Source organism: Mastomys coucha, unplaced genomic scaffold, assembly GCF_008632895.1.
Source record: "Mastomys coucha isolate ucsf_1 unplaced genomic scaffold, UCSF_Mcou_1 pScaffold16, whole genome shotgun sequence".
Taxonomy (NCBI): Eukaryota; Metazoa; Chordata; class Mammalia; order Rodentia; family Muridae; genus Mastomys; species Mastomys coucha.
This window is the reverse complement of record NW_022196898.1, coordinates 61,852,186-61,869,763: the sequence shown is the minus strand read 5'-3', so window position 1 is coordinate 61,869,763 and position 17,578 is coordinate 61,852,186. Positions and strand designations below refer to the sequence as shown.

The window sequence follows — 17,578 nt, the reverse complement described above, 5'->3', positions numbered from 1 at the left end:
TCTCACTTTCTCTGTCTGTCTCTGTCTGTCTCTGTCTCTCTGTCTCTCTCACACTCACACACACTCACACTCACCATCACCACCACCACAAGCACAAACACACAGGTACTTTGTTTCTCTGCTGCTGGACATCCAGAGTAAGAGGTCAGTGGAAAGTATGCAGAGGACTCTTACCTGAAGACCTATGGGTCCAGGAGGTCCTGGGAAACCTCGTGCGCCTTCATCACCTTTTTGTCCAAACATTCCCTGCTGTCCTCGGGGACCTGCCTCACCATCTCCACCCTAGAGAACAGCAAGATACTGCTCAGTATTGGAGAAAACATTATAATACATTATTCTAGAAATGAAGCCATTGCTAATTTGTTCAAAGCAAATCTACCAAATAATTACAAAACAGACTCAGTTCCCATTGTTTTCTGCAAATAAGCCATTGTTTGCTTCACAAGCATTCCTTGTTTCTGGAGTCTAGCTGGTTTTATTTTGTCACACCAAATAAAGTAAGTACGGTCCAGAAGACAAATAATGTTCAAATTCATTAGATATTAAATGATGTTCCTCTGGTTCTTATTTAAATAGTGCCATTATAAAACATACAGCTAGTTATATTGGGTCACTGTTTAGAATACAAGTAAACTTATTAGCACACAGGATCATCTAGATCTATAACTAACAGTTCATAAATTTAGTCAAGGAACTAAAAGTATCTAAGTTTGTGGAATGAAGAGGTAAGAATACTTACAGCAATTCCAGGAGCACCAACAGGTCCTTGAAGACCCGGGGGACCAGGAGGACCCTGAAGTGACATACAAGTCAGAAATCTTAAAAGTGAGGCTTCACAGGCACCAACCAAATTAAAAACAAAAACAAACAAACAAAAAATACAAAACAAAAACATGATGGCTGACCAAGACCTACTAAGCATCTCTATATTCCTTTGGAAATAAAGAGATATCATTTAGATGGCTTTGTAATTACTTTAGCAACTATCAAGTATTTTAATCCCTGTAGACAGATAGTTTCAGATTTATGTCATGTTTATGTAATCCAAGTTACGTTGGCATTTATTAAAACATGAAAACACTCTGTATCTGGATGTTATAGATGTCTAACAATAGATTCTTCTACTAACATAAACCAGTTTCAAGACTTTTTTTTTCCAATTAGATTTCTTTAGTGATTTTATATCAGGAACAACATGAAAAATTTTGTTTAAATTATCAACAGGATTCTTAGATGCTGTTCATAGAATATATTGATATATGAACATCAAAAATTTCTGTGTGTGCACACATGTTACATATAAGGGTTTAAAACTATTTTGAATAATTCAAATAGGTATTAGTTTCAATAGGTATTATGAGTCATCCATACATAGGCATCTCAATTTTTTCTTTTCTTGTATTAACTAATCCATAAATAGAGTCAGGTATTATTCCTTTTACACTTTTCCCAACTTTCCAGGAACTAAAGTTATTTGTAAGAGGAAACCTCACTTGAGAAAATTCCCCTACTTGAATAGGCCATGTGCATGCCTGCTGAACATCTTTTTGAGAGGTGATTGATATGCAAAGGTTCAGCCTGCGGGAGGGAGAGTGCAAGCCAGGAAGAGCAAGCTGCTATGCTGCACTTCCTGTGGCCTCTGAGCAGCTCCCTCTTCCAGGTTCCTGCTGTAGGTTCCTGCCCTGACATCCTTTGGCAATGGACTGTGATCCACCTATATATCTGTGTGATTCTAGAATGTAATCCATATTTGTCATCAGCTTTGTGAATACAGGTTGTCTTAATAAGACTACAGTAAACATAAGAGAATTTATATACATAAATGACTTTCATTTGATTTATGTCGCATATTCACATGTGTGTGTATGTGTGTTTGTTATATGTGTGTTGTATGTACACATGTATATGTGAAGGACAAAGTGAGATGTCAGCTTGTGTCGTATTTGTACTCTATGCAGATATGCATAGGAGAAGGACCGAGAAAGATGGCTGTGTTGTATGTGTGCTCTATGTACATACGCAGAGGAGAAGGACAGAGGAAGATGTGTTAGCACTCTTTGATTTACTTCACTGAATAATGGTCTTTCACAGAACCCAAACCTAGACTGACTTACAGCTGCTCCTACATCATACATGCGATCAGGGATCTCAACATTAGTCTGCATGCTAAAGCAACAAGTGTCCTTGCTGTCTAAGGCATTTCCCAAATCCCTTTACTATACATTTTCATTAGGATAAACGATTTCTTGGTTACTATTTCAGATAAACCAACAGGTGCATATTTAAGTTATTTCTCCTTAAATTCACAGTAAAACAATGACCATGACAAAAATACGCTTCAGCTAAACGTTAGTATAGAAACATGTCCATATAAATGGATTAGGAATGATGCTCCGTCACCACAGTGCAAGGAACTCACATTTTCGCCTTTATCACCTTTGCTGCCCTTTTGGCCCGGTTCACCAATTTCACCCTGTGTTGAAAAGATGCATGTTAAAGCTAATTTCCAAATTACCATACCACATTCCTGTCATTATCATTAAACGATAACATTTTACCCTTAATACAATTATCGAAAGAACTTAAAAACCATGGTTTTAATGTAAATGCTATGACTCTTTGTTTATCTGTAACTGATCATTTGATAGAAAGACGAAGGCAGCATCACACTGAGGACTGCAATGAGAAATGCGGCTTAAAAACTGACTTTGCCCTGAATGTCACCACCATACGTTGGCAGTGGAATTATATTGATCTCTATACCTATAAGGAAATGGCAATCAAATGTACTTTTTTTCTTTTTTCTCAGTTTTCAAATAGGCAAGATGATAGGAATATTATTTCACAATTTTTCAAATAACAATAAGGTTAAAAACTAAGTTGAAAGAATAAAATCCCACATTTTGTATAAAACATTGGGAACATTTAGTTGCTAAAAAGGATTAATAATGCACCTACAGACCATTTTTATTCTTGCAGTGCAAAATATCCGGACCAAACATGGACTAATAATTATTTTCAATGTACAGTTCCATAAGAAACTAATTTTAAAAATATAAAATTATTGTTCTCTTATTACATCTTATGTATCTACTCTATATTCTTTTGATTATATAAAAAAGCTATCGAAGTTAAAAAAAAACATGACCAAAAATCTTTCACTTTAGAGTTAAGTCTTGATTAGCTGTAGAGTTCTTGAGAAAACACTTAATATTCTTTCTTAGGATACACTAACAGGAACAATAACACCTACCTTGTCTCCATCTTCTCCAGGAGAGCCAGCAGGACCAGCAGGTCCTGGGAGACCCACAGGGCCTTGCACCCCATCTCTACCTGCAGGGCCCTGGGGACCCTTTTCTCCCTGCATTGAAAACACAAGATATCATTAAATTGCTCTAAGAAACCCATAAAGGTTGTACATAGTTAAAAAATAATGCATACACATATAAAATAAATTTACATGCACATGAGAGTGTGTAAACACAAATATGTATATACATACAACTACAAATATCGAAAGAAATTATTTAATCTTTCTGGGAAACAAATTTCAAGCTGCAACCTGCAAACAGAAACAATGAAATTTTTCCTCTGTAGGTAACTAATAATGCCAGGAAAACTTATGTGCCTTTTAATAATTTATCAGTCTCTGGCTCCCCTCTATAAATTTTATTAGATGCAACTGAGAAAATAAATAGTTTAACAAAATATATTTTCCCAAACAAATATTTGCAAATCAGATGTCTACTGTCTCTGGAAACACTCAAAACCTATACCTTGTCTTTCCAACACTAATGATGTTAGACTCAAATCTACATAAAACTTTATGAAAGGATCTATATGTACCCAGTTCCCATTTTTACAAGTGTTTTGTAGATTCTATGAGATGAGATATTTTAATTCATATCTGCCTTTCCTGACAGCAAAGAACATGTGTTGGGTCTCTCTTTCTCTACGTTTTTTTGTGCCTCTTTGAGAGTAGTATCATTTTTTATTCTATTTGAAAATTTATGTACAGTGAAAAGGTAGAGATTTGCTGATACAAACAACCCACACAAGCATGAAACGTATGCTTTGAGTTTTAAAATAATCTACTTCTCAGTATTGGTATTTCCACCAGTTTTGCAGAAGGCAATGTTCTTGATTGTATTTGGTAGTTTTTCTCTTGTTGCGTTAACTGAGAAGCTTCAAGTGCTCATCTTACCTCTGCATCATACACTTATCTCCCAGTCTCCTGTTCCTTCATACTAATGCATATTTATTGATTTTGTCTCCAGTTACCTCCTTAAAACAATAGCTTGGGAGAGGTTGATATCAAACCCAGGGCCACATAACTGCTAGGAAAGCCATTAACACCAGGATACCTTCTCATCATCTCCTAATTTATTTCTTAATTAAAAAGCATTTGCACTTTCTTCTTCACTGAAACTTGTCAAACATTAGTATCCTTTGTCTGAGCTACTGAAATCACTGACTGCCTTCATATATTCATGTCTTGTCTTTCCTTCCACTTCATTTCCCCACTACAAGTGAAGAGCCAGTCAGGTCATATCACATCATTAGGTGAATTTATTTACTTTATCATTCTTCAGAGTGATCACTTGCCTCGCTATGATGTCTAGTGTCAATGGTCTGCTTACAGAAGTTACAATTAACTAGGAGAAGACTCTGGGAATGGCTGCAGTGAATGCCTCAATTGAGGATGAAAGACTCGCCTACCATGGTGGACACCATTCCTGGGTTGGTGCGTTCTACACCTTCATAAGATGGAGACTGGTAGCTACTCAGTAAGCAGGTATTCATCTTTCATTCTCTGCTTTTAGCATACAAGCAAAGTGATCAGCTACCTCGAACTCATGCAACCTTGACTTTCACACTGACTGTGGGTACCTTGAACTGTGAGTTAAAATAAACCCTTTCTCTTAAAAGTTGCTTTAGTCTGAGTATTTTATGGCACAATTAGGAAAAATACTAAGACACTTCCTTAACCTATTTCCTACTGGGATCTGAAGACATCAAATGAGGACATCTAAGAGAACAAAACACTTTTGCTACAAAGCTGTCACTGCTTTATTGCTAAGTTTATATAACTGAACTGATGTCACAATTCTTAGAATTTATCTCTCCTCACTCAAGAGCTCTCCTGTGTTATTTAATGGTCATTGCATCCTCTCTCTTTTTTTTTCTTGGATATGTTCTTTATTTACATTTCAAATGTTATGCCCTTTCCTGGTTTCTCCCCCTACAGAAAACCCCTTATCCCATCCTCTCTCCCCCTGCTTCTATGAGGGTGTTACCCTCATGGCTAACCTGAGGTAAGCGATATACACAGACTATATACCTTGATAGTCTACTTTCCTTCATTGAGCAGTACAACTGTCCAATAGGTCAAATACAAGTTTTACTTTCTGTATCCTGCTATCCTGTTCTATGTCATTTAATTTTGGCCAATGCTTTCACCTGATCTTGCAAGACTTCTCCACAGGTATCTAACACCACCAATACTACTTTATGATAAGGTACATAAGCCGAAAATCTTCCTTAAAGTACTGTTAATTCAGTAGCTACCAGTTAGATTTCCTAAGTACTGAGGTACAATAATAAGAATACCTGTAGCTCTAGGTGTGGAAAAATGGGAGGACCTAATTGAGCAAGGATTTCATGGTCTGCTAGACAGGATATCACCATCTGTCAAGACTTGTAGGACCTCAGTCTACCTAAATATTTTTCATCAGTCTCTCTAAATTAATTTTTAAAATAACTGACAGCGCATTTGACCTTGGTATTTGATTCAGCATTTTATTTTATAAATCAAATATGTATTCAATTTAAATCAAAGGATTGAATACATTATCCTCATAGAACTTATATTTTCATTTTGTATGAAAAGCAATGAAGTCCCTTTTATCTGTATTCATCCTTCATTGCACAAGTTATGTATGGCCTACATTTTTCAATTAAGTGGGATCTAAGACGTTGAGCCCTTTTCCTCTGTCTCTTCCCAGTGAACCATATAGTGTAAGACATGTGGCCTTAGAAAATTTCTTAGCACAAATCTACAATATGCCTTTGCTTCAAAGCAAAAATTATATCCAAGAGTATAAGGGTACCAGTCTAACATTCTGAATAAATTGCAAGTAGAATAGCTAGACTATCATGGTTTGAAAGTGTTCCCCAAAAACATACTGAATATGTCATTGTCTATGTAATGATTAGAAGGTGGGGCTTAATGAAGGTGATCATTCTATAAGATCAAAAAATAAATGAATGGTATCAGAAATTGATTGGGTTCATTATTACAGAAGTAAATAAATGTAAAAAGGGGTTTTCCCACCCTCTCTTAGTCTTTCATTGTCACAGGTGAGTATAAACCAGGGGTTTCCTGAGACTCCTCCTTTTGGAATTTTTAGTTTCCACATCAGTACTTGGTATCCTATTGTTCACGCTGAATTATCCAGGGTAGTATTCTATCTCAAGACTGAAAAGGCTAAGGCACTTAAAGATCAGGGCAGGGCAAGAAAGAAAAATCTATGGACAATGAGTATAATTCCATTTCTAAAGCCAAGACAGTATTTAAAGGGCAGTAATATTTTGAATTACAAGTTTAAACTCAATTGTGTATCTCACACCTTACAAGACAAAGTATCAAACTGTATTTATGTGCATCTTCATACTTTTTAATCTATATTGATTTAATTACTTTGTGTATTCATCTTGAACGAAGAGAGTCTACTTTATAAAATTCAATGTGATTGAAGCAAAGACAGAGACAAAGGAGACAAAACTAAGAAATTGATTAAAGTCCACAATAATCGAGATATCAAAATTTTAAATCCAATAGCTATAACATGCAATAATCAGATATTTCCCAACTCAGTTACTACAGAGCAAAACTCGACTTCTATGAGAAGCTCAAGTATGTCCTTAGGGTACATTTATTAACTATAGAAACACTGGAGATGAAGTTTGTATTCCAAGAGGTATAAAAAGTTCATATTTTTCTAATGTAAAGCAGCAAGGTATATAAAATTTAATCAAAACTCCCATTTTACTTTTAGAATGAGCAAAATTAGAAGCCTTTTACATTAATAACATTCCACTGCCTCACAGATATCAGGGCTTCGTAACTTGTGGGGAAATGCCATCTCGTCTAATTGAATTTGAAAGCTTCTCTATTGTAAGAATACAAGGAGCTGCCTTCCTATGCCAGGCACATTTGCAGGGAGAATGCGGTGAGGTGTGAAGAGCTAATATTCTCAAATAAAATGTAATCATGTGTGCAGGCTGGCAGTGTCATATATTTTTCCTTCTGCCATACTTACAGGAGCACCTTTTTCTCCAGCTGGACCAGGAGGGCCCTGGGGGCCTGGACGTCCGGGCAAACCGATTGGCCCTGCTGTGCCTGCTGAGCCTCGCTCTCCAGGAGAGCCCTAGAATGTAAGAACAAGGATATCTTGTTATTAATAGTGAAAACAAATGCTGCCATGAGAATCACCTACTTAATAATAAAAATATAATTTAGTAAAAAAAAAATCAAGCTAAATTTGAAAAAAAAATTAAGAACTCAGAAGTAGATATAGCAACCACATGAAGGGCTAAATCCTAATATCTGATATTTGAAATTTTCAATGAACTGAAAGATACCCTAAAGTTCTAGTTTCTGAGATGGTAGCTATGAAAACTTGTTTTCATAACTATATACAATGTTGTATATGATTTGTATTGAACCTTGTATAGTTTTCTTATATCACAAAGGATTAACAGATCTGTTCATCACACTGTTACTGAACTCTGGTCTCAATTCAAAGTTGCTAAATATTTTTTTCCTAAATCCAAAAGTTGAGCTTACATGTCTCAATTATATACTGTCTAGTAAAGTTATTAGCTTTTAGGGCAGGCTTTGGAATTTTTGTTCAGAAAAGACCTGTGAATTTATCTTGGTCTCATTTGTACATATAACTATATGTACAAATATAACAATAGAAATAATTGAACACAATTATATTAATGATGTGCATTTATTCTTTTATAAATTAGGTAGAACATTGGACACGTTTGATTCCTCAGTCACTGAAATGCAGTCAACAGAAATTTCCAAAACATTAACTTAATATATAGGTTCCTTATAAAATTAAAAAAAGCAAATGTTACTCTCTTTGGATGTATTATGACTGACACGTGTTTGTGGCTTTTATTTTGGAACAATGTGTTTGCTGAAAGTAAAGTATGCCTAATATTTAAAATTAACCTAAATATTATATACAATTTTCATGTACCTCAAGAAGAGATACAATGCTGATTCCAATCTAAGGATGTGTGCAGAGTATGTAGATGTTATGTATTATTATTAGAAAGCAAACTATTTTACATTCTGCCTTAAAGCATTCTTAAGATTAAATTTCAGATTATTATCTTCCTTTTGGAGGCTGCATTAAAATTAATAACAAAATATATTGCTTTTCCATAGTTAAAATATTTATCATGATCTTGTCAGATCTCATAAGCATTAAAACAAATGAGGGGAAGACAAGACAAAGAAGACTTTCAGAATATACCTGTGCCCAAATGTACAACACCAATCCAGGTTTTTCTACTAGTTATGATGGATATTTTCTAAGCTTAGCTATCGGTAACAATTGAATGTTCAACATTGATTTTATTTTATCTACAAATAATTGCAAAGTAAAAATCTGTGGTGTTACCTATTGATTAAACAAATGATATACAGCAAAGTTGAAAATGTTAAATAGTCTCAGAACATCTTTGAACAAATAAAACTTTCAGATTTAATAACAGTGAAGTACTCTCTTTTCTGTAGTTTCATCTCAATTTCAGAAGAAGTGCCTGTTATATATTCAGCACAAGTACAAAGGGAGTCTGTGCTAACATGACACTAGGAAACAGCTTTGAGAAACTCATCTTCAAGCTTAATATTTTTCATAAAGCTTAGGTATTTATTTTGATAAAAAATTTTGAGTGTGTATGTAGTAAATATAATTATTCTGTGTAGTAAGCTAAATCATTTTATAAACAAAACAATTATGTATAAAACATATATATTTATGTATATCTCTATATATACATATATATATATATATATATATATATATATATATATATATATACAGGTTAAACTGATAGTGCTCAAAATTTTTTACACTGACGAAGCACTTGTGGTGGCTACCAGCACAACAAAGCTTTCCATAAATATGTGTGTCAATTAGTAGTGTGATCCTTCTCTTTCCAGCCCTGGAACCATTCCTTTTTTGATCTTGACTAAGTTGTTTTAGGTTTATTTTCTCACCAATAAAATAGGAGCAGAACTAGTCTGTGATCCAGTTCATGAAATGTTTAGCATTGTGATGTACCTAAAGATTTTTAGGAAATGCTTATTTGACAAAAGGAATATAATTGATTTTGGATAATTGTGCCTAGGCAGACTTTTACTTGAAAGACATATATAACATTTAGCATTAACAAAACTGAAAGTTAATGGAAGTCATTAAAGATGAGGAGACTCTTGTGCCACTAAGGTCATGTTAGGTAGAGGAGAGCATATTCCATATATCATTATTGTATCCTTGAGTTTTGACTGCAATGGCAATCTATAAAATAAAAAAAAAAAAAAAACCTACAGGACTATCACTTTTGTTTTGTGTGATATAGGTAGCAATGGGCCATGCAGTTTAAAAGGTTTGTAAAGTTTGTTTCTCTTTTTTATTCCTATGACCAACACTCCATTCTAGATATTAACCACTATAGGACACATATTTTCATGTTTCTAAATTTCAAAAGAGAAGGCTTTACACTTTGTGATCTTTAAACCTTGTACTATATTTCTTTCTTCTACATTATCTTTACCTTCTTCCTACAACCAGTCCTTTTAAATATTGCTGCATCTCCCTATAATCGTCATAATGGTAACAAAACAGGAAGCTCTGGCCCTGGTGTGTCTCCTTGGACGAGTGAGACTGGGGCTCTTTCTCTAACCTTTGCCCAGAAGGAGACACTAGAGAACCTACATTATCAGTTACTTTCATTGCTTGTTTCTTATTCAAGGGAGGTTTTGTAAAGCAAACAAAAGTAGAAATCAGACAAGTTATCTCATCAGCATTCAGTGTAAATGAGGAAAAACAAATGCAAGCAAGTACTTAGGACCCAAAGCTGCATACACAGAAAAGAAAACTGTATTTCCACCCTTCCATGTTGAGCAAGGTGATCTTCATTACAATACTACGAGGTCATTACATCCTTGTAATGACATACTTTAAGTCACATAAAATAAAAGTCTAGATGAAATATCAAACATTATTGGAATTTTTAGTATAAACCTTGAGTGATCAGCTCAAACTTTTGCACTATTTGTTGCGCTATCTTGCCCTGACCATCATGTCTGTATACAGATTGACACTCCTTGGGCATAACAGTTTTGTTCTTAAGAACAAAGTGGAACACATGGCTCAAGAGTCATTAAGACCATTATTCTAAAATCTCGATTCTCTCATCAGAAAAAAAAATAGAGCAGAATAAAGAGGGGAAAATGAGACAAAAAAGAGCTATGACAAAGAGACATGTAAGCTATTGAAGAAATGACAAGGAGAAATAATTCACAAAAGGAGAAGTTAGAATCTAAAATATTAAGATTTAGTAACAAAAGAGAAATCAACAAGGTTGGCATCAAGACATGCATTATAAGTTGGAAAATATTGGAAATACACTTTAGGAACTTCCTGTCTGCTTCCTCTCATATGTTTGCTTTCTAAATATAAAAAAATTCTACCACTCCCAGAATAACAACAAGCCCTGAGTTAGTAAATAAAAAAAAAATATACTTATTAAATTAATTAAGAACACAAGGAAAAGGCTTTGGCCAGCCTGTGACTTTTAAAATCCTAGTTTAAAGATTTATACCTTTAATTCTCTCTCTCTCTCTCTCTCTCTCTCTCTCTCCCTCTCTCTCTCCCTCTCTCTCTCTCCCTCTCTCTCCCTCCCTCCCTCCCTCCTTCCCTCCCTCCCTCCTTCTTTCTCTCTCTCTCTCTCTCTCTCTCTGTGTGTGTGTGTGTGTGTATGCGTGTGTGTGTTCACACACACACACGCATATACACACATGCTGTGGGTTTGTAAATATGAGTTCAATGGTGACTTCAGAGACCACAAGAAAGTGATGGATCCCATAGAGCCGAGTAACAGGTTGGTGACTTACAGCTGTGTAATACTCTCAAAGAGTATAGTGATTTAAAAACCTTGAGGGTGTCACTATATCACATGGCTGAGAACCAAAGGTTGATATGAATAGTGATATAGGTATGTCATTTTTCTTAGGATCACATTATGAAGAGGATTTGTTGACCATGATTATAAAGTTGATTCTAAAGGCACAAGTGTGGTTCAACAAAATTATGGCATAGTGAAGGAAGTATGTCGAACTCATGAACTGTTGGAGGACAGGGAGCAAAATGAATGGAGTCAAGGAGAAGAGTTAAAACACTGTGAGGAAGAGAACCAAAGGACTAAGCAAAGGCAATGGGGGTAGAAACGAAGATGAAGTACTGTGAAGATTATTAACCTTGACTTAAGTAGGAGAAAGAAGATAAAATGAAAACAAGCTTCTAAATATGGCATCTTGTGTGCTACGGTGATGCTTCAGATGCGTTGCAGAGAACAACAGTGGCTTTGAAAACATGAGCTCTGAACTCTGTTTCTCTACAGTTTAAACACACCTTCAGGAACAAGAGAGAAGCTAAACTGGTGTTTGCTCACAGCCTGTTATTTCATAATGTGACAGACCTACTAAAAAGTCACCACTAGCATGTGAAATGACATCTTTTCATTTTTATTCGATTTTTTTATCACTGAAAAATTCAAGTCCCATCGAGCAATTAAATCAGACAATATAATATATATGAAATTGAAGCTTATTTTACAATTAATTATTAAATGAGAGACTGAATAAGAAGACAAATTGAAACCATAATCTCTCCAGGTATTTTTCTGTTGATGACTTTCTTTTGCTTACAATTCTGATTTATGTTGTTGAAAACACTAAGAGGTAAGAGAGTTCCTTAACTCCTGCCAGAGCAAATCCCTCCGAACTCCTAAACACTTCTGCTTCTGCACTCATCAGTGCCTGCAATTAGCAGACAACAGGCATTGAATGCTTTGATGGACACCTGTTTATTTTCTTTCCCCCACACTGTGGGATCACAGCATGAGAGTAATGACAGAGGAGCTGTAATATGTGACTATGGGCAGCATGGTATCTATTATCATTATACTTACAACTGGACCCTGTGGGCCCTGGGGACCTTCTCCTCCTTTCAGCCCAGGTGCGCCCTGAAAAGGTGAAAACACGACACAATTGAATCCATATGAACTCATGATAAGGAGGTAATGTAAGATTGACAAATCAGAAATTACATATTTTCTGAAACAAGCACATGCAGGTATGTTCATGAGGCCCCAGGGATTTTAGAGGTCAGGTGGGATGGGTTGTAAAGAATGGGAACATCCTCGTGGAGACAGGGGGTTGGGAGGAGGTATAGGATGTGTAAGAGTTGGAGGGTGGAAGGGGGTTGGAATAAATAAATTTTTAAAAAGATTATGAAATATATATGTAATACATACATATAATATATGTGTATTATATAAATTACATATATAATACATATATATGCTTATTTACTCATGACTCTCTGAGCAAAAAATTTATTTACATGCTTGCCATATATGTTGACTCTACCTGGGCTCCAGGAAGGCCTCTTTCACCAGGGAAACCACGTATTCCTGCTGGTCCATCCTTCCCTGAGATACCTTGAGGACCTGGATCTCCCTGAGAGATATAATACATGCCATCTTCAAAGTGTAATTTCTACACAGGTTTCCATGAACAAAACATTATCTTCTGCAGTTAATTAAAGAAAATGTGAAAGTAGAACTTGAATGTCATTTAATTAAAAGGCTGTCATGAGGAATCCCATGCATACTAAAATAATGATACCCAGCTATAAGGGTATACACAAACTGGTGGCATTATGGTCAAGGAAATGATGCTTGAGTTATTATTTAGTAATACATTGAAAGAACAATAACTTCACAGTAAGTTTCTCTGTGGAATATTGCTCTAACGTTCCACAGTATGGAAAAGCATGGGATTCCCATGGAATGCACTGAAGCTCTGAGCAGAGAAAGTCTGTGAGCTTGTGGTACCTTTGCACCTTCCTTCCCTGCAGCACCAGGAAGTCCTTGCTCGCCAGGAGGGCCAGGAGGTCCAGGATGCCCACGTTCACCTATAGGACCAGTCTCACCAGTTGGTCCCTAAATCAAACAAGCAAAGCTATATTACAATGTCCTTTCCTTTGAGGCAAATATATAGAAAGCAAACACAAAGATTACTCTCCTTCCTGAGGTCATTTTCCTTTATCTTTGTGATGGGCAACAGAACATCATTAGAACATAGCGAAAAGAGTGTATCTGGCAAGTGTTTGAAAAGCTTACTGTAGTCTGGGTGAGAATAGACAGATGTGCCAGCGGATTATATGAAATAGGCAAGGATAATTTCTTTTTCCAACACTAGATTCAGTTGAGAGGGTGTCTGGCCAGGTTACTCTTTAAAACTTGGTGTTATAAATGACAGTTTCATCTTAGTCCTCTTATACTATGAGGTGTCAAATGAACTTTACAATATAGAGCCAGTGTTGCCACTCTGGAGGGTACTCAGGAGGTCACTCACTGCTTGATAATAGCTTAGGCTCTCTGGGATCCCAAACAAATGAAGCAGTTGTCTTAGGAATTTCCTTGACACCAACACTCCCTACAAATAGTTAATTCATATTCATTTGACCAAGTCTAAGGTGGGATGGTCAGGGATTATCTAGTCCAGCCCATGTGTTTGCACTTGAAGCTGTATTAGAAAGCCAGCTGCCTGAAGTTACAGCAAATGCTAAGAAATTCCAGGTCATCTATTTGTCCTTTGTAAAACTGGGGTAACAAAATCTTTCAGTGTATAGAGGAAATGGTGGCCAGCTGCCCTACCTTGCCACAGCAAAATGAGCACTTTAAACACTTAAACAAAATTAAATAATTTAAAACATACGGAGATAAATTCTAGCTGCTGAGACTATTAAAAATCATAACACATTATTGTGGTTGCTTGTGGAACAACATTCCCAAATACAATATGGTTTTTGTTTTTGATGTGGGAAAAGAACATATGTGTCTCCACTTTTTGCATACATTTCCATGTTTAAATTCTCTCATCTGTAATTACTAAAACTATTTAACTTAATAATCTGGAAACATTTTTCCACAGTCATTCTTAGCTATATAATGAGTGCAAAGTCAGTTTGTATGGCTTGAGAGATTGTTTTAAGCCAAACCAAAATAATAATAATAACAATAATAGATTATTTTTTAGCATTTCAAACATTTAAGTCAGTGTACTAGAGATTTAAAAGAGATAAAAAATTACTAGATGAATAAAGAGACGTACCTGTGGTCCTACCACACCTCCTGGTCCAGGGGGACCTGTCTTGCCTTGAAATCCCTAAGAAAGTAAAGTACAATGTATAAAAGCAATAGTTAGAATAAAGAAAAAATTAAAAATCTGCAAAATTATTGAATAACATGTTAAACAAAAGTCTCATTGTGGCTAAAAATTTTACATTTCAAATGTCATGAGACACTCTATTTACTTATATAAATGTCCAAAATATTCTATTTTCATTTTTTACATCAAAGCACAATTTGTACTTTCAATAATATAAAATGGGAACTGTATTTTTATCACTTCTGTACCACATCCAGAAATATATGGAATTTTAAATAAGCAATGTTTATAGATGACATGTAAAATATATTTATGAAGGTAATATTTTTAATGATTAATAATCATTTTACCTTCCTAAAGCCATACAATCTACATTTGAAAGTTGAAGAAATATGTACAGAAAAAAATAGAAAAAGAAATAAATGAAAAGAAAACTGGAGGGAAAAGTTTTCCAAATAAAAGGAAATAGTGTTTGCTATGCTTTCAATCAGTAAAATATAGAAAAAGTATAAACAAACAAAGCAGAAACAAATGGAAACAAATAAAAAGCTATTCTTTTATATCACAACTTAAGGAATATTATGCTTGAATTACTTGAACAAAAATATAGGTAAGTAAATAAGTCTAAACTTTTATTATTGCATATTACAGGAAAGAAAGTACATTTCTCCTATTTTGAAATTTGACTTAAGTCCATGAGATCTCTACTTCTGCTACACTCTTAATAGCAAGACTAAGTCATTCTGAAGAATATTATCAGAGAATGTATTTAATATTTTCTAGTTATAACATTGAAGCAACTGGTGAGTTTGAAAAATCAATGAACAGACTACATGCTATGTACATGCACATATAAATACACATTTACATATTTGTATACCATATGTATGAACATGCATATATGTGCACATATAAACATATACATTTATGCACTTATATATAATACTCCCTGAATTATGTCAACAGCCTCTATTATTGCAATTATGTACATCCTACCAGCAAACTCTAACATCTGACTCATATTTTAAATTGCTGATGTGTGCTGAACCCTGGTTCTTAGTGAGAGGTCTCAATTGGACATTACCAATAATGTCTGGTAACATTTCATCTCAGCATGGAAAAGAGATTCTTGGCTATGATTCTCCAGCAATTTTCCTGTATGAAATATGGATGCTTTGGATAATATTTTTAAAAACAAAGGTCCTTCAGTTCCCAGGCTTCCCTCAGTCCTCAGGGGAAGAACCTAGTCCATCATGTGAGTATTTAACATACAAACTTCTCTCAATTGTCCTAGCAGACATCCAAGCTATAGACAATTATTTTCTTAACAACTTTAGAATTTAAGTCAGGTTCACTCAGTTGTCCACATTACCTAAAACCACCACCAAAACCAAGCTAATCTATTCAACTAGCTGATATATATACATGTGTGTGTGTGTGTGTGTGTGTGTGTGTGTGTGTGTGTGTGTGTATCCATATCAGTGAAAATTTCCCACACAGTATCAACTTAGCCAGCTACCACAGTACAGCTTTTCTTTGGAAATGGTCCTAGATTTGAACCATGTTGTTCTCTGGCCCCTCTTTCCTTGAAAAAGCCATATGCTGTCTGATTAAATTTACCCATTCCTGAGGTCTACATTACCTTCTTCAAATTTTCAATCAATTAAGATTGATTTGAAGGGAAAATTTATTTCTAGCCCTTATAAACAACATTTTACAAACGCTTTGTCTTAGTCATGCAAGAAAAATAAATATGTACACAAAATTAATGGAGTAATAACTAATTAAAGTGAAGAACTGAAAACTTACATACAAGTTTTGAGCTAACATTAGTGTTAGCTCAATAGTATAAACAATAGTTTTGGAGACAGCTGGCAGATAGTACTGTCCATATGCCTATACATACAAAAGTTCAGAGCATGTGCAAATAATTAATGAATTTGACAATGAGATCATGTAGATAAAATAAAATTAGTAAAATTACTATAATTCAAGGTGGAACTTTGTTACTTTATTCCCATATAATAAAATTGATTATTCTTTAATTATAGAGCATTTTAAGTTTTAGTATTTTTCTAAGTCTCTGAGAATAGACATTAATTTCATACATGAATGTACTAATGCAAAACAAAATATAATTTCTATTCAGATAACAAAGGAACTTAATTCATCTTACAGTCAATACTGAATTTTAAAGTAGCACTCACATGAATATATGTCTTTTTAAGATACAAGAAACTATTTATAATTTTTTTAAATTTTATTTATTTTATGTGTATGTGTACATTGTAGCTGTACAGATGGCTGTGAGCCATCATGTGTGTGGCTGCTGGGAATTGGACTCGGGACCTCTGCCGGCCCTGCTGTAATTCACTGTAGCTGTCTTCAGACCCACCAGAAGAGGGTGTCTGATCTCATGACGAGTAGTTGTGAGCCAACATGTGGTTGCTGGGATCTGAACTCAGGACCTTCGGAGGAGCAGTCAGTGCTCTTACCCACTGAGCCATCTCGCCAGCCCTATTTATAATTTTGACTGGATAACCCTACCATAAAAGAGGGGCTTCAATATATTAGACACTAAAGTATATTTTGAAGAAATTTTTTACTCTACAGGCTCCATCCAGCAGTGGGTGGAAACAGATGCAGAGATGCACAGCCAAACATCAGGGAGAGCTAGGGAGTCTTAAGGAAGAGTTGTAAGATAGAAATGAGCAGGCTAGAGGGGTCAAGGACACCATAAGGAAACCTATAGACTCAACTATGTTGGGCCCATGGAGGCTCACAGAGAATGAACTACCAACAAAAGAGCATTTAAGGGCTGGACCCAGGCCCCCTATACATTTGGGGCAGAAGAACAGCTTAGTGTTCATGTGTCCCTCTAACAATTGGAGTTGGGGATCTCTGATTTTGTTGCCTGCCATTGGATCCTATTCCTCTGCTGGACTACCTGGTTGGACCTCATCAAGAGAGGAGATGCTTAGTGCTGCTATTTCTCCCAGGGTCTGGAGGTACCCAAGCAGGACTCCCCCTTCT

The 17,578-nt window shown here is 35.3% G+C and overlaps 1 protein-coding gene across 1 annotated transcript in view; it reads right to left on the bottom strand.

Annotated features, from left to right (window-relative positions):
• The window catches only part of Col11a1 (collagen type XI alpha 1 chain), a 189,704-nt gene that overhangs the window by 42,329 nt on the left and 129,797 nt on the right, over nt 1–17,578 (bottom strand). The window contains exons 38-46 of the mRNA XM_031375242.1: nt 14,489–14,542; nt 13,207–13,314; nt 12,740–12,829; nt 12,280–12,333; nt 7,323–7,430; nt 3,254–3,361; nt 2,420–2,473; nt 740–793; nt 175–282 (exon numbers count right to left, since the gene is read on the bottom strand). Coding sequence (XP_031231102.1) covers nt 175–282; nt 740–793; nt 2,420–2,473; nt 3,254–3,361; nt 7,323–7,430; nt 12,280–12,333; nt 12,740–12,829; nt 13,207–13,314; nt 14,489–14,542 — 738 coding nt within the window. The remainder of the gene's footprint in view (nt 1–174; nt 283–739; nt 794–2,419; nt 2,474–3,253; nt 3,362–7,322; nt 7,431–12,279; nt 12,334–12,739; nt 12,830–13,206; nt 13,315–14,488; nt 14,543–17,578) is intronic.